Source organism: Neodiprion fabricii, chromosome 4 (assembly GCF_021155785.1).
Source record: "Neodiprion fabricii isolate iyNeoFabr1 chromosome 4, iyNeoFabr1.1, whole genome shotgun sequence".
Taxonomy (NCBI): Eukaryota; Metazoa; Arthropoda; class Insecta; order Hymenoptera; family Diprionidae; genus Neodiprion; species Neodiprion fabricii.
The window spans coordinates 3,093,893-3,113,825 of NC_060242.1; the positions used below are offsets into that span (position 1 = coordinate 3,093,893).

Sequence of the window (19,933 nt, forward strand, 5' to 3'; positions counted from 1 at the left end):
ACGGCAAAGTAGAAACACTGCATACGATTGGTCGCGGAGGTTCGAACGAAGCTTTCGGACCAATCAAAACTGCGAGCGATTTCGGTCGCGAGTGAATGGTTCATTGGGTACCGGCTTTGAGCCAATGAAAGACAAGCGAAGGGGTTGATCACACACACGCACGTAGAGGGGCATATGATCGTGTGCAGTCCACAACACTGGTTACAAATGATACACGGTAGAGAAAGCATTAAGCAACGTGTCTGGGAATTAGAAATTACCTCATTGTGGTCTGATCTTTGTTCGTAACAAAAATATTGTAGTAAAAAACTTGACTTTACAGCTGTGATTATCGGTTCGTCAATATATCAAATGCAAGCTAACGTGTTCCGGTAATAACAATAATCATAATAACCGTAGTGAATTGAAAATTTAAATCGGTCCAATTATTGTTAATTCCTTAATTTGCACGTAAAAAAAATATATACACATAAGTAAAATAGCATGGCCGAAAATGCCAGTGGATCCTGCACGGAGTCGCCAAAGGCTTCCTCAGCGGCGATGACACAATGCTACGAGAATTACATACTGGTTGACGTTGGCGCTAATCTAACAAATAAAAAGTACAGTCGTGACTTAGACAGCGTTATACAGCGGGCAAAGGATTCCGGTGTCAAGAAGATCATGGTCACTGGAGCGAGCATCAGGTCGAGCAAGGAGGCGCTGAGATTGACGAGAATATACCCAGGCACCTTGTACTCAACGGCAGGAGTTCATCCTCACGACGCCAAGTCCTGGGAGGATGACGAGACGTTGCAAGAGCTCGAGAGTATCGCTAGTAATCCGGAGTGTGTCGCAATCGGGGAATGCGGCCTGGACTACAACCGCGACTTCTCCGACCCTGAAACGCAGCGCAACGTATTTCACAAGCAAATCGAACTTGCCTGCCAGCTCAACAAACCATTGATAATTCATGAACGAAGCGCCCAAAGCGATGTACTGGAAGTTCTAAGCCATTACTTGAACCGGTTACCCCCTGTTCTTGTTCACTGTTTCACTGGTACAGCGGAAGAGGCCCAGCTCTACCTGGACCAAGGATTTTACCTCGGCATCACCGGCTATCTCTGTAAGGACAAATCGGACAGCGGCGTCAGGCAGCTTTTGGAAGGAGGACAAGCTCCTCTGGACAGAATCCTTGTTGAAACGGATGCTCCTTTTATGTACCCAAATACAAGGGCCAGCAAACTACCATCTCACGTTAAAGACGCCTTGACTGAGCGCTCCATGACCTTCCTTCATCGGTACTGCACATTTCAACGTAACGAGCCATGTGCCTTGCCTGCGATAGTTGAAATGGTTGCCGCATTCATGCGCAAGTCGCCGGAGGAAGTTGCCCTAGCCACTGCTTTCAATGGTTTGAAATTATTCGGACTCAATCAATGATGATTTATGTCCTGTTTTACTCGTTGCTCAGATTTTCTTCAAAGGGCAGAAAAATGGTGCTAGGAATACGGTGCTCCGAAATGTATTTTTCCTTGTATCAATAGGCAGCTTTTAATCTGCTTCTACAAAAGCGGCCAATTTATTTCCTATCGTATTTATTTATGATTTTTATTTATGCATTCACTCATTCGATACTCTTCAACTGTACGGTTGATCAATCCGTTACGAAATAAACTTTAGACTTTGACCATTTGAGATATTGCAAGACTATTATATTCTCCGCAATAATGATTATACTTGATAAATATTTTCAAAGAAACTAAATTTTTTTTATTATCGCATGAAAAAAAAAAAAAATAACTGCATTCAACTCGCTTCTAAATTCTCTCATTATTCGTAAAGCCAGATAGGAGTCCAATTCTTTTTTTTTTTTTATAATGATGCAGATTTTGACACTTGGCTTGTACGTATGTTTTACGCTTTTAACCATTTACAATATGCTATTTTTATCAATCGACAAACTTATCGAGTAGCAATAGAATGACGATTATATTCCTGTTGATATATTATATATTTTGATATAATAAACTGTTATACATGAACATCTTACTTCTTCATTGGAACAGATTATTTTCGTTCGTTGTATATTCCTTCAACCATAATATTCCTTCCTTTCAAACCTTACATCTGTGCGATTATGTATCTCATTTTCCCATTTTTGCTTTTAGATACAGTACCATGAAGATGTCTCATTTCATTTGGCAGAAATTATGCAACAATATTTGTTATCAATAAATACTTTTATTTACATTCTCTATAACTAAGATGAAAACTCATTTTGGTGTAAACAAATTAGACGTAGCAAAAGTAAAATAAAATCTTTCTTTACGAGCAGAAACAACTGGAGTATCTTATTTACGTTTCTAAACACAGTTCAGAGTTTTTGAAACCTACATCCGGTAATAGCGTCAGTTCATTTTGATTCTGTTATTTAATAAAATTGAATGTTAATAGAAACTCATGCTACTTATCACACGTTTGTTGATGTCGACACTTTGTCGCACTTTAGGCGAATAGCTTGCATAAGATAGGGAATTTTCTCGTAATCCATGAGATCATTCCACATTAGTGAACTTATGGGAATAACCGCGTGTCCTGTATGTTTCTCCAAAGTTTTGAGCATCAATGACCAAGGTCCTTTTAGGCGACGAGAATTAATGGCGTATGCATGGTCAGGCAAATTGATCACCATGATCCTGAAATTACAATAACATGATTTAATTCTCGAATAATTTCGCGAGTAGGGGAATACATCTTTGTTTTTGCTGAAGTTAATGAACACTTTTTAAGCATTCATAAATATATACAATTCCTATTCTTACACTTGGCTTTCAGCAGGAGGTACAATTTCTTCTATGTGCGTTACAAGTTTGTATTCTTGTGCCTCTTGTAGAAAATTCAACGCAAGTGGGTGTCCATCTTTCACCATTATAACGTGATCTAAAACGAAAATTAAATTTCTTGATATATTCACAGCTTTGGAATATTTTCTAGAGAGAAGGATTATGCTCTTACCAATATAATGCCCAAGCTTAGTCCTCAGGTTAGATGTAACAAATTGCGAACCACCCATAGCTTGTTCTAAAGCAGGTAACAGAGAGGAATTTTTGACGGATGCTGTATTGTAACATATGGCAGTTTCGAGTAGACGTTCAGGTGGAGATTTTCCAACTGGGGTAGAACAGAGTGTCTGTATACTTTGATATAATAGTAATAAATTCCAACTAGTCTGCGTTTCATTTTTCAACATTTCTGTTGACAGAAAATTTTCGCTGAATATTTCTTTTATTACTCGTGGATTATAGCAATCGAGTACCGCCATACTAACGGCAAAATCCAAAAGTAAGGCCGATGATATAAACTGATCCTTGTCGACAATCTTTGATATGATCTCTTGCATAGTCTCCCAGAAGATTGGTTTGTAATCGGCGGTAGCCAGGGCTATAACCAAAACTCGGATGTTAATTTCGCTACATTTACTCAAAACAACAGGGTTTTGATAGCATTCAGCAGCGACATAATCGATTAATCGTATTTGTGTGTGGCCTATATTGGACAATACTTTCAGTATGGTGACTCCTTTTTCAAATTCAATATTTCTGGCAATGCAAGCTCTTGCACAAGCGTCTACAAGCTCCTCATTATAAAAAGTCTTATTCTCAAAGAATACCATCTGTTTATACATTTTGCCAAGAATAAGTTCGATATCATGAATACAAACAAAGTTCATGTAACGTATGAGAATTTGTTGTACATTTCGAACTACTTCTTCGTATCCAGGTGGAAGATACTGCAGATCGCACATATATTTGAATATTTTACTTGCGTATGAAACCTTCATGTCCTGTCCTATTTTCCGTATCGAATCTACAACATTTGCTATCAGTTCATGATGACCAGATTTATTGCGTAAGAATACAAGCGCGGACATCAACGCGCCAATATTCTCTTTATCTAACATATTATTCTGCAGTTGAATTTCACATAATGCTGGCACCGCAATTTTAAGAGCATCTGACAACGGACTGCTCTTGAAATGTTCCAATTGGTATTCAAGTTCCAACAGACGATGAAAGGACAGATCGTTCAGGGATTGTCTGATTACTTGAAGAAGAGATTGAGATATCAAACTGGTATTTGAAACGCCAAGGTACGTAAGGGTCTTCAAAATGTACACAGCTTCGTTTCCGTCCAGGGAATTGATATCGTTTAACAGAACTTTACAAAGCTCAAGAAATTCCGCCTTCTCTACAATTGTCAAATCAGCATTGCTCTTCTGCCTGTGCATAGTATCCAATATCTTGAAAGCTGCCAACGAGTGTTCAATCTTCAACAGCGGACGATATGTGGTAACAATTTCAAATATTTCATCCTTTGTTCGCACCGTGGCTAAGGCCTGTAAAACCACATCGCTTTCGCTGCCTCTAATCGACGGCTCACGGTTTGATCTGTAATCTGATAATGTAAGTAATAAATTTTATTCCCCAGAAGCCGGTATTGATCAACAACAGAGTGAACAATCAAACTGTACCTTTTGAGTATGAAGCGTAAGAGAACGAAGTATGTGGGGTGTAAAAAAACCTGGTTGTATTTGGTAACGAGATTCTAAGATTACCGGCAGTTACACAAACCCGAAATATCAGCCTTGCAATTTTGTTCATGATTTGTACCGTCGATTACGATTATCAACACTTACATCCGTATAAAAGCCGCGGCGTTTGGTGCTGATGAAAATTTATAGGTTAGAATTCGCTTGATATATAATTTCGGTACTAACGTAACTGTTTATAAAATTAAATGTTAATTAATTAATAGTAACGACGCAAAGCAAGCAATAACGGCACGTAGTCCAACAATTTCCTCTTACTTATCACCAGAAATACATGAAAAAAATAAGCCGCATTGTGTGTGCGGAAAATCAGCTGTTTTAATGAGTGGTTTTGGTCAAGTTACGAAATTACCCGACAACGTTGGCAGCACTGACGCTAATTTAATGACTTAGTTTATCTCACGCTGAATCCGCTGGATGCGCTGGATCACTCATCGCTGGATCGATAGCGATGATTTAAACAAACTGATCTCTGCGCGTTGAATAGTTATTGTTGTAGAGGACAAGAAGGCTGAATTCCAGAAAGACGTTAAATTTCTGGTAATTATATCGCAGGTTTATTACTATTGCTGTTTTCTTTTCTTCTCATACAACAGTTAACAATTTAATTAATCTTTACACTACTTATGATACATTTGCAGCCTCCGATAGATAGTCACACTTTAGGCGAATAGCTTGCATGAGATGTGGAATTTTTTCGTGCTCCTTGAGGTCATTCCATATCGCTAAATTTATCGAAATAACCGCGTGTCCAGTTTGTTTTTCTAAAGTTCTCAATAGCAATGTCCAAGAGCCTTTCAGGCATTGAGAATTATTTGTGTACGCCCTGGCAGGCAATGCTTTCACTATAACGCTGAAATCATCAATTTATGTATTAATCATTTACAGTAAATGATGATTAATTTTACTTAGTTTCACATGACTTTCACAAATGTGTAAGATCACTTTCAAAATGGTTACTGTTTCTGAGCATTTCAGTACAAAAAAAAAAAAAAATTAAATTCTCACACTTGGCTTTCAGAAGGCAGTGGAAGTTCTTCTATGTACGTTATGGGCTTGCATTCATTCGTTTCTTCAGGCGGTAAATTCAGCGCAACAGCGTATCCACCTTTTCTCATTATAACGATATGATCTGAAATGAGAATTGACTGAATTGGAACGTTTTTGGGTTTATGAATGTGTTAAAATGACAATTGCTGTCTTACCAATATAATGCCCAAGTTTGGTCTTCAAGTTACATATAACATACTGCGAGCCACCCATGGCTTTCTCTAAAGCTGGTAATAGAGAAGAATTTTTGTTCGTGGCTTCGTTGGCTTTTATTGCATCTTCGAGGATACGTCTAGGTGGAGACTTCTTAACTGGGATTAAACAAAGGGTCTGAACACTTTGATACAATAACAATACATTCCAGTGCGTCCTATATTTGTTTCTCGAGAGTTCAGATTTAAGGAAATTTTCACTGAACAGTTTATCTATCATATTTGGTTCAAAGCAATCAAACACTGCTAAGTTGACGGCAAACTCTAGAAGTTTTGTTGATTCAACTTGATCTTTGTGTACGATCTCCAATATGGTTGGTTGCATACTTTTCCAAAACATCGGTTTATAGTTGAAAGAAGCCAGGGATATCACAAAACACATGACAATTTTTTTGCTACATTTAAGCAAAACCCCTGGGTTTTGAAAATATTCAGCTATGAGATAATCCATCAATGGTACGTGCATGTGGCCTAAATAGCACAATTGATTCAATATCTTAACACCTTTTGAAAATTCCATATTTCCAGCAATCGCTGCATTTCCACAAGCGTCTAGAAGTTCTTCATTATAAAATTTCATATTTGGCCTAATAACTATAGCCTTATACATCCTGTTCAATATATTTACAATTTTGAAGTACGAAAGTTGTTTCATGTTATCTGTAAAAACTTGCTGCACGTTTTGCACTACTTCTTGATAATTATGTGGTAAATATTTCAAATTGGATAAAGTTTTGAATATTTCCGTCGCTTGTGATACAGTCATGTTTTGTCCTTGCTTGCATATCGAATCTATGATAAATTGCATTATTTTACGATCGGTAATGGAGTTTTTGTGCATAAAATTTAACGCAACTGTTAAATCCTGCATATCGTTCGTATTTAGCATTTTATTTTTTAGTCTAGTTTCCAAAATTATTGGCACTGCGATCTTGAGCGCTTCTGATAAAGGACTGCTTTCAAAATTACCCAACTGAGTATCAAATTCGATAAGGCGTTGAAAAGATATGGTATGTAAAAATTTTTTGATGTGCTCGGTTAGAGACTGTGAGATAAAACTGCTCGATGGAACATTGAAATATCGTAAAACTCTTAACACGAGTACAGCATCGTCTCCACTCAACGATTTTACATCATTCGATAGAACCTTGCAGAGCTCATGGATGTCCATCTTTGGTATTAGCGAAGTATCTACCATGGCGTTCTGTCTGTGGATAGTATCGAATATCTTGAAAGCTTTCAGTGAATGCTCAAACTTTAATGACGAGCTATATGTCTTGATTATTTCTAATAACTCGGCCTTTGTTCGTGCCATCGATAAAGCCTGGAGAATAACGTCGTTATCCTCACTTTTAATCACCGGCAAGGTATACCTGCGATCTGAAATCAGAAGGTTTAACTTTCGTCTCCTGGTCACAGAAATTTTTAAGGAATGTTAGAAATCATACAGTTGTAAGTACCTTTTAAATCCGAAGCGAGACAAAGCGACGAATTTTGGGTGTACAGTGCCCGTGCTGCACTTGACGCAGAGTTTCTGAGGTTACCGACAGTGACACAAAGTCGAAATATGAGTCTCGCATTTTTATTCATAATTTATATCATCTATAATGACGATCAAGAGTTACCTCGATGTAAAATACGAAACACTTTAATATTAGTGACCGAACTCGAGAGGTTAGAATCAGTCACATGTATGTTCGTATTACCAACGAGACCGTACATTGGAGTAAATAATAACTGAAAAAGAGTGGAATCGTAACGAAACCAATAACAGCACGATAGTTAAAAATCGCTCGTCACTTCTCATTGCAAATAATTAAAGACAATAAGCCGCATTCTGTGTATGAGATATCAGCTGTTATTCAACTCGGATCCATGTTGAATGCAACACATCCACAAACCACGTTATATTCTTAGTATTCTTACACCGTGCACAAACTCATTCATAAACGTCATGCGCAGAGCCAATTGAGAAAAGAGTTAGATGGAGTTAGACACATGATAGGTCAATATTATGTTTTTTCATCATGAGTCGTCTAACTGTCATCTGTTATTATTTGCCCATTTGCCACTGTCATTTAAGTACAGGTGAAGTGACAGAAATTGAGTTTGTTTTCGTTAACAAAATTGAAAATTGTCGCCATTGTACGAAAAAATGGAATATTTGAACAGGTATAGTTAGGGTGTTTATCGTTTTGACAGATAGAATTATTTTTCGCTCGAGGAATAATATGTGAACCATTCTGCTCTGATCCCCCTCTCTATAAGTTTCCTTGTTCGTGTTAATGAATACACGTGGCGGGCTCGGTGGGGAGTCAAGCAGTGTCTCAGTTCACATAATAATGCTAGTCAGCAAAGCGGCTGAATAAGCTTTCTGCTATACAAAAGATGACTCGGGTAAAATGAGGAGTAGGAAATAAGCAAGTTGTTACATACTGACGGAATGACGCGTGATTCCGCGTAGCCGTTGTTAGTGCCTTACAGTCGTTCAACGAGGATAAGTATATTTGTTGATCAACTATCACGCGTAGTATAAAAAACGCGAACATAAGAAGAAGTCAACAAAAAGAGGGAAAGGAAAAACAACAATAATATACATACCTTGAACAATGGACGAGGACACAATGGACAATGATTTTGGGGACGAGTTAACCATCGACTCGTCCACTGGAAGTTTGGGGTTTCAACCTCAGAAAGAGATATTTTGCAACAAACTTTTACCTTATGCTAATATCATCGATGCCGAAGCCCAAACTCGGTTTTCAGAGATCAAAGCCAATCTTGGGCGAGCGATATTGTTGCGAGAGGTTCGATTTGGCTGTAGCCTTTGGACCGCGAGATTATGCAAGTAAGACAATTTAATGTACCTCGCATCTCCCTGACGCAGGCTAATTTTTACCCGATAATGAATTTGAGTCCAATTTGATTAAACTGCTTCTCTTATTAAGGTACATCAAGATCTATGGGATGAAGTTTTCCAAGGAAGATCATATTCTCCTAGTAAAACTGATGTACGAGTTGATAACCATCCCTAACTTGGAGCCTCATAAGGTTGCTGAATTTGGAGCAACGCTGATAATATTGCTGAAGTATGCCTAAATTATCGTTATGACGAAGGACAGTTCATAATTTTTGGTCTATTATCGTCGAATCGTATAATTTTTTTATTTCTGTCCTGCAAAAAATGTCAGTAGTTGGAAATTATACGATAATTTACGCGACAAGTAACAGTCATTCTGACTTACACCAAATTGAAAACTTTGTAGCTATATAGCCTTGTATAGGCTAATTGAAAAAAAAAGACAATATGCTACCTGCTATAACGGTAAACTGTTGAAACAATCTGTGCCAACTCCGCAAAAGCATCAGAGCCAGAGCCAATAGCCAAGCCGATAGCAAAGTCGCCAAACATAATCATGTCATGTTGTAACGTATGTTATTGGCTCAGTTTAGGTAACAGAAATTTTGTTCAATTCTGACTCGTTTAGAAAGAAGGAATTAATCTCTCCAGAGGAGTTGGAGCTGCCGTGGAAACCACTTTATGACTTGACATATCGCATCATGGCTACAGGAGAAACGGCCCTTGGGATGTACCGATATTTTTCATCCATCGAATCAACCCTTGATGTTCTGGTTCATGCGGCCAAAGTCTACTTCCCTGTGACAGCGACCCAAGAAATACTGGACAAACTTAGACCGTGCCTCTATCCTCTCGATTCTTCTATGATGGCAACGACGATGGAAACCTTGGAATGGTTTTTGCCACTGAAGTTACCGCCAAAGTATCACTCGATAGGGCATCAGTTGTGGTTTGAAGAGTTCATGAGCCTGTGGGAAGTTTGTCACAATGCGCCAACCTGGGAATACGAAATAATGTGGCTTATGTCCAGGCTTGCTACTAGCAATATCGGATACATTGATTGGGAGCCATACGTTCCTCTCATGTTTACAAGATTTATTCGCTACTTGAACTTGCCAGTCACATACAAGCACATGCAAAGCAGTAAACATCACAAAATGGATACATCGTCCATCGCTATATGGATCGTCTCAGTGCTGGTTAGTCTCTCTACTTTACATACATTTTTAATTTCTGTGTTCAATACAATCAATGAGCATAAAAAATTTAACTATACATTTTTATTGATTGAAACTGACGAAATCACTGATTGTTTCTTCAGGGTCACAGATCATGCGCGCAAGACTATTTAACTAAGTTTTTGAAAACAATAGAGAGCTATATTCACCCCGCTAATTATGGCCAATGGCACTCGAAGTTGCGGGAATTGCTCAGTAAACTTCCTCTGCATTTCATCTTACGCCTCCACAGGTAAGAGCACTGCACATTTTGAATATCTTGGCAGCATTATGAAATACTGTGTCATAACAATGATTTTAATGATGAAAATGATCTGTTCAGGGAACGCTATGGCAAGCAGACATGGGAAGAACCTGTACCTGAATCATTCAAGCTTACCGACGAAGATGTTGATCGATTTGTTTTGAGTATAAAACCGCTTGCTATGACAGCAATGTTTGGAAAAATGGGTGGTATTGACGCCGGTCAGGCTCTACAATATTTGGCTACCATGCGGCCTAAGTTAATCATTCCAGATGTCCTAGAGCGGTTGTACTCTGTACTGGATTCACTCACGGAACCACACAAATTAACGGCATCCATGAACTGTGTTGTGGCAGTAGCTCGGCCGCTAGTTCAAGGCCTGAGAAATTACAACACAGGTAAATAGCCATACTCTTCTGATACGATCGAAAAGTTCGAAAATTTCTGATGTTAACAACTTCCACTTTATTTTTTGTCCACAGGTTACGAATATGGAGAGGGGCCATCCCAAGTTTTACCTCTCCTGTTCTCAACTCTGCCTGGTATAGATCCTAACGACGCGAGAAAATCATTTCTCACATTCCGATTGATATCTGTATTCGCCGGGATAATTCCGATAGTGGATTCGTCAAGAGTGCCAGACCCTATCAGTGAAGAGGATAGATTGATCTGCGAGTCAACATCGCGTTTTGAAGATTTTGTTCTTCAGTTTTTAGACAAAGTCTTCAGCCTGATAGATTCGAGCTCTCTAGAATTTGTGAGGCTTGAGAGTCATGGCGGGGATGGAAAGAGCAAGCTTGAATCATTGTTTGAAAATGCCTTAGCTGGCGGCTGTACTGGTCTTCTTGGCCAAACTAGCGATGCTATTTTCGATTGTGCCTTACGAAAACTTCGTTCCCTTGCTACCGAACGTATTTTAGAAACTCAGGTTGCCGGCCGACTGGCAGCCGTTCTTTGCCGCTCATTTTCTCGTGGTAATGGACAGCAAACGCTGCGGGTACTTCTTCCACCTCTGGTTAGGAACATATTGGATGCAGTCGGACAAAGCGACGATATTGCCAAGGAGGAAAATTTAGATAATCAGCTTTTGTACAGTATGCAACTACTTGCCGAAACTCTTGATACGAGGGGAAACTATCTACTACCTTACATCGACGTACTGATCGAAGTTCTTGACAAGACGTTATACTTGAAATCCAGGGAAGGAAATCAGACCGCTTCTCGACTTTTGAAGATACTTCTTCTGTCTTTGTCGACGGTTACACCTGTTGATTTTAAGTCGTCTGTTGGGGATTACAATGATCCTGAATATATGTCAATTAAGGACTGGGGACAGGCGGTAGATAACAAAGATCTCAATGTCAAATGGTATGTACCTGGAGTAGATGAAGTGGCAGCAATTAAAAAAATTTTTTCAAAGTATCTACCGCCTGTTCTGGAGAAGATAAAGCGTTTTACTGGAGATAAAAACACATTAACCAGGTAAGCCAAAACATTCCTAATCCATATTTGTATCGACAGTTTTGTAATGTGAGCAAAGAATAATTGTGGAAATAAAATTGCAGAGAGGAGCTTTTGACAAATCTCAATATAATGAGTGCTATTCTCATCGGCTGTGAGGCATTTTTGCCAGTTTGGTCCGAACCTCACATTGAACCGGTGGAATCAGCCTTAGAGTGGACTTCTTTTACACCAGAACTCGGAATTCAAGGGGAACTGTTGATGCCAGATGGAAGTAACGTCAGGCGGCATATAGTGAATATCATGCGCGATTTGCAATCCAATATATTGAGGGATGGTGAAGATGATATAAAAAGTTTATTCGTTGTGATTGAGGTAATTATGGAAGTAAAATTCTGAAACTGATGAAAAACTGACTCTGGACTGATGCTAAAGGACAGTTTACTCTAAACTTTTTTAGATCTGGGGTTCTCTGCTGTTGGGGAGAATGCGAATAGGCGAAGATCACGAAGTGAGGCGAAAGAATTTCATGATTGGTAAAAAAGTAATAGAGGATAAACTGAAAGGGAAGCAAAGGCACATGAGAACATTGATGGTGCAACGTGCGGCGATGCAGCACGAAATTCGTATATTGGAAAGCGTGGTCTGTCTCACAGAAACGCACAAGTCTATTATGTTGGAACTATTCATATTGGGAACCAGCAGGTATGGAGAAGTCCGATCAAGGGCGCAGAGCCGACTATTTACCGCCTTGCAATATTTTCCGTGCTCATATGAGTTGATTGTTCCCGAGATAGTGAAAATATTGGGCAAAGACAGCGAAGAACATCATGAAGCATTCAAAGTAAGGCACTCTCCGGACTTACGAATAATCGTTCAACTTTCCTAAACATCTTTTTCTAACGAAATACATGTTTTTCTTCTAGGGGGTCTTATACATTTTGTTAGGTCCAAAGCAAGCTCCGATAATCACAAAACGAAATTGGATATTATTGAATACACTTTGGCCAGCGTTGGTCTTATCTAAACCTTCTGAAAAATTGTCTGTAATTCGTTTGAAAGAAAAGTTAGCGGACACGGTACGCAAGCTTTTTCCAACAATTTCTATAGAAATTGAAATACCATCAAGATGTATCGAGGCAGCAAAATTATTATGGGATAACTATCCTAAACCCAGTTTACTACAGCCGACCGAAATTGAAATGGAAAAGGGAGTGGAGAGCTTAAAGAATTTAGGAAAAATAAATGTAGAATATTACAATAGTCTGTTGGACAAATTACTTAAAGCTATTATCGAACAAAGTCTCCATTGGAGGCACAGGCTGATGGCGATCAGTCTTATAAGGGACTTGGTTCATCCCGATCAGATATATCCTGCGAAAATAGTGCGCTTCTTTCTCAGCTCATTGATACACGAGTCTTTGGAGGAGAGAAAAATAGCCATCAAAGCCATGCTTTTCATTTTCAAACAACAGAAGAGAAAACATCCAAAGGTATTTTGAAGTGATTAATTTTTTGGCAACAAAATTAACAGTTTTTACCAAGTATAATCGAAATAAGTAAATAAAAATGATGATTTTTAGGTAACGATAGATCGCTCCAGGTTCGAGAATCAAGGTGAGTGTCAAAAATTGAGCCCTGGGAAAAGGCCTGACAATGCTTGGCTTCAGTACAATTACGAAACCCGTCCTCTGACCTCTGAGCAGTGGGAAGAGCAGAGGTTCATGCACCGTGCATGGGTAGGATATTACACATGGCCGAAAGAGGTTAAAGTCTACGCTCCATCTTCTCAGCAGCCATCGTTAGACCCAAATATAAGAGTATTAACTGACGAGGAAAAGGAGATAGACATTTTCTTCAACGATCCGTCAAATATCTCAAAACTCATAGGATATTTTAGTTTGGAAGAAAGAAAGGGGAAAGACAAGTTCGACGGTTACCGTTTTGTCCTTTTCAAAGGCTTGTTCAGAAACCATGGGGATGTGCATCTTAAGCACTTTCTACCTCACCTGAAAAGGTTGGTAGCGGAGAAACAAGAGAGCAGCCAGCGATGTGCCGCAGAGATAGTTGCAGGTCTTATACGAGGCGCGAAGCACTGGACATTCCCAATGACAAAAAAAATGTGGGAAGACTTACTGCCTATTGTCAGAACGGCGCTCAGTAATTTGACCGTTGAAACTGTCACCGATTGGGGAATCTGCTTTGCCACTGCGCAGGAGAGTAGAGATCCTAATAGGCAACACTGGCTGTTAGAGTGTCTCATGGAAGAACCGCCACTGGGTGAATCTGAGGCATCATTCGTTGAGTGCGGAAGGTTGTACGCTTTGCAAGGGGCACTGAGTCAGCAGTCCTGGCGAGTTTCAGAGTTACAGAATCGCCTGCTCGTTCGTTTGGAGGACAGATTACTAGCAAATCCTTTCCAAAACGTTCGGGAACGTCTAGGATCTCTGTTAGCTACAATTTTTGACTCAGATCTCATGTTTCCGGATGCTTGTCAAAGAACAAATTCACCTATTCTCGTACAAGAATTTATGGACAAAGTAATGCCAAGACTACAAATGTTGGCTCAAGATCCTGCTACTCCAAGTATCAAGAGAGCAGAGCCTACCGAATTGTCTTCGCTGGTAAATCAAGTCAATCTGAACGAATTGTCCAAGGATCCAAAAAACGAGGAACGCGAGGGAGCAGCTAGATTGTTAAAGACTCTATGTAAATGGCTAATCGGTAGCATAGTTCGATCTCAGTACGGCGCGCTGCCAGCCCATTATCAACTCTTTCCAATAGTCTGTCAGCTAGAAAACAGCGAGGTTGACGAAGAATTGAGCAGAACCTGTACTAGCACACTGGCTGTCTTAGCTCAGGCATTTACACTGCCCCAACACATTCCAACAGCTCTCGATACAGTTGATAAAATATCGGCAAGTACCTCGTGGTGGACCAGAGCGACATGTCTAGAGTTTTTACAAGTTTTAATATTCCACAATATGAGTATTCTACTTAGCAACCCATTGTGGGTCGGCCAAGTGCGCAGGCTCGTTCTTTGCCTGCTAGAAGACGAACGTCTTGAAGTACGTGAAAAAGCTGGTCAGGTACTTGGCGGGCTTCTGCATTGTACATTCATTCCAGACCAAGAGATTCTTTTGGTAAGTATTACTATTATTTCAGCACAAAATGAATTGTTCATTGATTCTGGAAATCTCATTTCGATCGAATTTTGCAGAAAGACCTTAAGATCAAAGCCAAGACAAAGTTAAGGCAGAAGAAGAAACAACAGTCAAATGATGCAACCACGAACCACGATAGATCCGCGGAAGCCGCTTCTATCCGCGTTCGTCACGCTGGTGTTTTGGGACTGTGCGCATTCATCAATGCTCATCCCTATGACGTACCACCTTTCTTACCCTCGATATTTGAAGAGCTTGGACCTCATCTAAACGACCCTCAACCCATTCCCGTGAGTATTTTGTATACTTTATCCTCGGCATGCGGAGTACATGAAGGAATTTCAATTTGTGACTTTAAGTAACCTTTCTCCCTATTGTCGTTTTTCTGCGATAGAAGACAAGATGCTATTTATACTCTGTTTTCTAATTCCAGGCAACAATTCGAAAAACATTGGGCGACTTTAAGCGAACGCATTACGATGGATGGTCAGGTGAGAACGGACACCAACAACGCTTCACGGAAGAGCAACTAGCCGTTTTGCAGGATCTTGTTGTCCCACCAACATATTTTGCTTGATTTCAGATACGTCAAGTCATAATAAATATATTATATCTACAATTATATTACATCGCGATAATGGAGACTAACTTTTAATCAATTTAACTTTATTTATATGAATGTATGTGAGAATTGTTCGAACAATTATGCGGGTCTTAATTTGTTTTTTCCTTGCGCGTGATATTGACGGTTTAATTATTGTACCGATTAATATTCGATACGCTCGCTTAAATAAACGTAATTTCGATACGTGTAATAACATAATTTTTCACTGAAAAAACGGGTACTTGAAGGGAAAATACTTATACACGGATTTCCGCAATTTCAACGGTATTATAAAAACTTGTTTTTAAGAATAATGTTTCGATCTTTGAGACCGGCGATGAACGTATTGAAACCTCGATTGAAATAATTGTCAGTCAGTACGCGGTTTTACATAATCTCTCGATGTGGGCATACAATAATGTACATTTAATTTTCATAAGCTAATCCCAAAGCTTTAACTGTGCCTACATCTGAATTTATTGACCACAAACAGACAAACCCCTCTCCACTTGTTACAAAATGTTGTTAAATGTGACTAATTACAGGTCAACAAATATATTATTTTTTTTTCGTATGCAATAGGTGATTGGTGCTGAATTGCTGAACTTTGTCGTAATTGAACTATTTTTGTTAGTCCGAACGCGCAATTTACCTTGTTCAGCTTTTGTGTAATAGCAAGATGTTAAATAAAATTTACCACGTCGATATGTTGCATCCGCTACATTTTTCTCCCAGAAAAGTTATTTCCTTCCTTTTCTGCACAGATTTTCCAGAGTCGCAAACGCATTCCGGAAATACCGTGCAAACTTACACACAGTTCGAATTATACTCTTCGTGTTTAAGGCGGAAACCCGGCTTGTGAATAATACAATGGTTATCTGCGCCGTTCATTCATGATTAACTAATTATTAGATACATTATTCCTGTAACTCGTCCGTGTCGAGTACAAAGTAGAACCTGAGGACTGAGGTGCTTAATGGAATACGAAATGCAAAAGCAATTAGAACAGTTACTAATGCCTAACACGGTCGGTGTTCTGCTCCTATTTACGTATTCAAAATGTGACATAAATTCACGATCATTGCAAATTCGAGCCACGTTATGATGTAATTTACTTACACGTATGACCTCTGCGGAACTCTGCAACACATCGCACGTCCTATCACGTTTTCAAAATTATACCGGTGGCAGGTCAATCTTCAGCTATTTTTAATTACCCGCTTTTTACTAGATCGTAATTAGATTATAATCTTCGAAATTGTTCAACGAAATTCTAATCGGATTAGATATGAATAACTAATTGACGCAGGCAGCGATTTTGAACGAATAAGTTTCGCGCGCGAGTTTCAACACTGAGATTTATCAATTTTTATCAGAAATTAGATGTCACAAAGCGCCGTATTGTATGCAAATTGTCTTTCGTTTACTAATAAACATTCAGAATAAAAATTCTCGAAGTTCACGTTACGGATTTGACCAAGGGGTAAAAAACGTTCCTCTAGGAAGTAAAAAATAATGAACATTTTTTGCGCAGCAGAAACAATTCTGAGAGCAAAGGGGATTCCCCTTTATCTGAGAGAGCCCACGCTCGAAGTGCAACTGGAGTGGTCGAAACGGAACAAGTCACAAGCATTAACAATTGATTTTGTTGCGGCGCGATTATTAATTTGGGCACTTTATGTGCTTAAAATTTATTGCAAAACATGCTTACCATCTACCAGTGCACCTCTACAACAGGGCAAAGTATAAATTTACGCGTCAGTTAAACCAATCGCACCAGTTTCACGTCATAATGCACTAATGTGATAAGCTCTATGGATTCAATATCAAAATTCAATACGGTGCTTCTAGCCTATCGTCTCAAGAAATGGCCAGAAGCTCAAGTTGCATAAAAGAATGAAAATTCAAGACACAAAACTCACCTTCGATGTTTGCAGGCTGTGTTAATCCTAGTCGGTCACTCTGGGTGAATTTCATCCCAAGAACTTTTCAAATACCTCGTAGATACATTCTTTATGCGAAATAAAGGCTTTTTTTCGTCACTTTAGGAACTTTATTTAAATTTGCCGACGTTTTACACTATTTAAACAATCACACAACAGTCACAGAAACTGAGATAGCATTTTCTGCGATCCATAATACCTAGATATCTTTTTTTACAATTTTTGAAGCAATTTTAAAACAAAAAATCACTTTAAGCTTGTCGAATTATATATTGCACTAATAAATTCGTAGAACTCTCGTCACGCGTACTTTCTCTCCGGTTGCTCGGAAGCGACAGAAGCCGCGCGGTGCTCGGGAGCAAGTCTCGAACGGTTGGAAACGCTGTGCGTACTGCGCGCCGCGTGGTGGATGTTAACTGAACTGCCGTGGCGCGCAGCGTTAGGCGTAAATTTGAATTCCCTGACTTCTGTCGCATTGAATATACGTACAAGTGAATGAAAACTGAGAAAAAAAATTGCATACCCTTTTATGATATATGAACATAGAATTGAAATTAACAAAATGTACACCACTTACACGTATACCGGGATATTTCGTCGATTCGTACCATGAGAACCACTCTGAAGCAGCTCCGAGTTTCACCGGGGTGAAGCTAGCCGCATGCTGGCGGTTTCAATCCAAACAATCCGAAAATTTGAAACTCGGAGCTCCGTTCAGAGTGCAGGCCTTCTTACGTTGCGCATCCACTTTCAGATACCGGTATATGGATATGTAGATTATATAATAACGATTTGTGATTTTTATAAAGCGCAGCTAATTTTCGGGTTGATTTTCGGAATAAAATGGCGTCAGAAGCGCCTTATCTTATCAACGGTATGAATCTTTGTTGCGAAATTGACAAAGTTTGTAAAAATGATTCCTTCTTACTGCGGTAATATCAGTTGTCAGTGTTTTCGAATTGTTTATATTCGACCACAAAAGTGGCACTTTGGTATGATAAATAACTCTGCATTATCCACTGCTTTCGCGATGCTAAATACGGCAGAGTACTAGTCGGTTGCCGACATGTATTTACCAGCCGTGGGCACCTCGAAAATTAGTTACAAAGACCTATTTCGTATTAGAGAGCGCCACTAAATCGGGCGGCAATCAATACGAATATTTTGTTTCTCGTTTGAATTAATTATTATAATTATAGAATAATGCTCGTTCGACAAGTCTCACAGCGCAACGGAAACACCTGCATCGTTTTACATACATCTACAAAATGCTAAGGGGTAACCCATGAAACTAGCGGATATAAGACGCGACAACTGTAAACGTTACACGGGTAAAAATGGGTCTCATGCCGATGCAGCTTGATTAGTCGTGGAAAAGTGAGCCACGAGGCGCTTCATCCATCTAAATTTATACATAAAACTAACAAAAACTAATAACTAACGAAAAAAAGCAATGAGAAACAAGTGAAATTTGGGTTTAAATTATACATACCGCGTGATAAGTAGGAGGGTTGATTCCGGCGCAAGCTGACAAGGGGAGTATCAAATATTTTATACTCGGTAGTTAAACGTTGTGTTGCCTGTTAATAAGAAGCCTAGCATCAGCGCGATGCCGTCGTCCCTCGACTCCCGGAGCGGCACCCGGTTCATTACGCCCTCGTAAATCATAGCGCCGTATACCCGAACGTTATTAATCGTTGCAATTACCGCGTGTACCCCTCAGCTTCGGTGGAGCGCGATAGAGCGCTGCTTTCTAGACGAAATTACATGCCGTGTTAAAAATACAAAACTGAGTAAACGGCGAGGTCAGTCTGGCCGCCCAACAAAGCGACGTCTTCTTTACATTATACCGAGGGAGTGTAAAAAAAGCCGGTGATTGTGGGAAAAGGAAACCGCCCTCGTTATGCGTTTTAGAGTTTAATTCCAGTCGGAATGTACATTTGAAATTGCTACTTTACGGTACAGCTATTTGTGTAATCTAAATCCAGAATATCTACCAGATTGCGCAACAGTTTTGACCGTCGTCTTGAATTGATGGTTTAAGTCGTAAAATATCGATCGTAGACAAAAAATCGTAATTTTAGCTGTTCTTTTTTTTTATACGCATCAACTGGGCTATTTTGGAGCTATAATCGATCTTTATTTATCGTCGTTTATTCTCGCCATCATATTGATCCGTGTTATGTTTGTTGCTGCGGGGTTGAAACTCGACTAAAGTTTACCCTCGGCAAGCCTGGTGCTATTATAACTAGACCGTGGCAAACGGATGGATTTTCAGGAAACTACGTAAGCTATGTTAAAGCTTACAGAATCCCAGAAAATTGATACTGCCAGACTGTTCCCGGCAGCTTATAATACCAGAGCCAACAAGACGACGATTATACATCGTTGGCCAGTGTGTTCATCGTAACATTTCATTATAAGTTTTCCGAATCAGCGAGTTACGGGAGAATTTCATTCATAACTGTTACACGTTGTTAATTACAATTCTAGAACACCCCAGCCTCTGTTATAATTGTAAGGAAAATTCTGTGCGCTTGGGGTAAAACTTGAATATAACTAATAA

At 39.3% G+C, this 19,933-nt stretch overlaps 4 protein-coding genes across 7 annotated transcripts; 2 read left to right on the forward strand and 2 right to left on the reverse strand.

Moving 5' to 3' along the window:
- The first annotated feature begins 127 nt into the window (after positions 1-127).
- On the forward strand, positions 128-2,031 carry LOC124181291 (3'-5' ssDNA/RNA exonuclease TatD). The gene has a single exon (XM_046567698.1). It carries the CDS (start codon positions 484-486, stop codon positions 1,420-1,422), a length of 939 nt encoding a protein of 312 aa, XP_046423654.1. The 5' UTR covers positions 128-483; the 3' UTR covers positions 1,423-2,031.
- Positions 2,032-2,203: 172 nt separating this feature from the next.
- LOC124181289 lies at positions 2,204-17,694 on the reverse strand. 3 transcript variants are annotated; one of them, XM_046567689.1, is made up of 5 exons: positions 4,787-4,930; positions 4,514-4,706; positions 2,998-4,437; positions 2,805-2,922; positions 2,204-2,678 (listed from the first exon to the last, which is right to left on the reverse strand). In XM_046567689.1, exons 2-5 carry the CDS (start codon positions 4,641-4,643, stop codon positions 2,453-2,455), a joined length of 1,914 nt encoding a protein of 637 aa, XP_046423645.1. In that variant the 5' UTR covers positions 4,644-4,706; positions 4,787-4,930; the 3' UTR covers positions 2,204-2,452. The 3 variants fall into 3 exon arrangements, with proteins under 3 accessions (XP_046423645.1, XP_046423647.1, XP_046423648.1); XM_046567691.1 differs by having other exon boundaries at positions 4,850-4,913; XM_046567692.1 differs by lacking the exons at positions 4,514-4,706; positions 4,787-4,930 and adding an exon at positions 17,347-17,694 and having other exon boundaries at positions 2,998-3,423.
- On the reverse strand, positions 5,126-7,775 carry LOC124181288. Of its 2 annotated transcripts, XM_046567687.1 has the most exons (4): positions 7,314-7,762; positions 5,797-7,233; positions 5,600-5,723; positions 5,126-5,444 (listed from the first exon to the last, which is right to left on the reverse strand). In XM_046567687.1, exons 1-4 carry the CDS (start codon positions 7,441-7,443, stop codon positions 5,216-5,218), a joined length of 1,920 nt encoding a protein of 639 aa, XP_046423643.1. In that variant the 5' UTR covers positions 7,444-7,762; the 3' UTR covers positions 5,126-5,215. The 2 variants fall into 2 exon arrangements, with proteins under 2 accessions (XP_046423643.1, XP_046423644.1); XM_046567688.1 differs by lacking the exon at positions 5,126-5,444 and having other exon boundaries at positions 5,601-5,739; positions 7,314-7,775.
- Positions 7,948-16,129, forward strand: LOC124181287 (proteasome activator complex subunit 4-like). Its single transcript, XM_046567686.1, has 12 exons — positions 7,948-8,701; positions 8,802-8,942; positions 9,342-9,912; positions 10,035-10,183; positions 10,274-10,593; positions 10,678-11,677; positions 11,761-12,031; positions 12,117-12,500; positions 12,583-13,149; positions 13,240-14,799; positions 14,877-15,110; positions 15,254-16,129. Exons 1-12 carry the CDS (start codon positions 8,463-8,465, stop codon positions 15,395-15,397), a joined length of 5,580 nt encoding a protein of 1,859 aa, XP_046423642.1. The 5' UTR covers positions 7,948-8,462; the 3' UTR covers positions 15,398-16,129.
- Positions 17,695-19,933: the final 2,239 nt, after the last annotated feature.

Coding starts and splice junctions, on each gene's coding strand:
- LOC124181291 (XM_046567698.1), top strand. CDS start 484: ATGGCCGAAAATGCCAGTGGATCCTGCACGGAGTCGCCAAAGGCTTCC.
- LOC124181289 (XM_046567689.1), bottom strand. CDS start 4,643: ATGAACAAAATTGCAAGGCTGATATTTCGGGTTTGTGTAACTGCCGGT. Junction 4,438..4,513: donor TTACGCTTCATACTCAAAAG/GTACAGTTTGAT, acceptor TTACATTATCAG/ATTACAGATCAAACCGTGAG. Junction 2,679..2,804: donor CCTCCTGCTGAAAGCCAAGT/GTAAGAATAGGA, acceptor TTGTAATTTCAG/GATCATGGTGATCAATTTGC.
- LOC124181288 (XM_046567687.1), bottom strand. CDS start 7,443: ATGAATAAAAATGCGAGACTCATATTTCGACTTTGTGTCACTGTCGGT. Junction 7,234..7,313: donor TCTCGCTTCGGATTTAAAAG/GTACTTACAACT, acceptor TTCTGATTTCAG/ATCGCAGGTATACCTTGCCG. Junction 5,724..5,796: donor CAAACTTGGGCATTATATTG/GTAAGACAGCAA, acceptor TTCTCATTTCAG/ATCATATCGTTATAATGAGA.
- LOC124181287 (XM_046567686.1), top strand. CDS start 8,463: ATGGACGAGGACACAATGGACAATGATTTTGGGGACGAGTTAACCATC. Junction 9,913..10,034: donor TATGGATCGTCTCAGTGCTG/GTTAGTCTCTCT, acceptor TTGTTTCTTCAG/GGTCACAGATCATGCGCGCA. Junction 14,800..14,876: donor CAGACCAAGAGATTCTTTTG/GTAAGTATTACT, acceptor CGAATTTTGCAG/AAAGACCTTAAGATCAAAGC.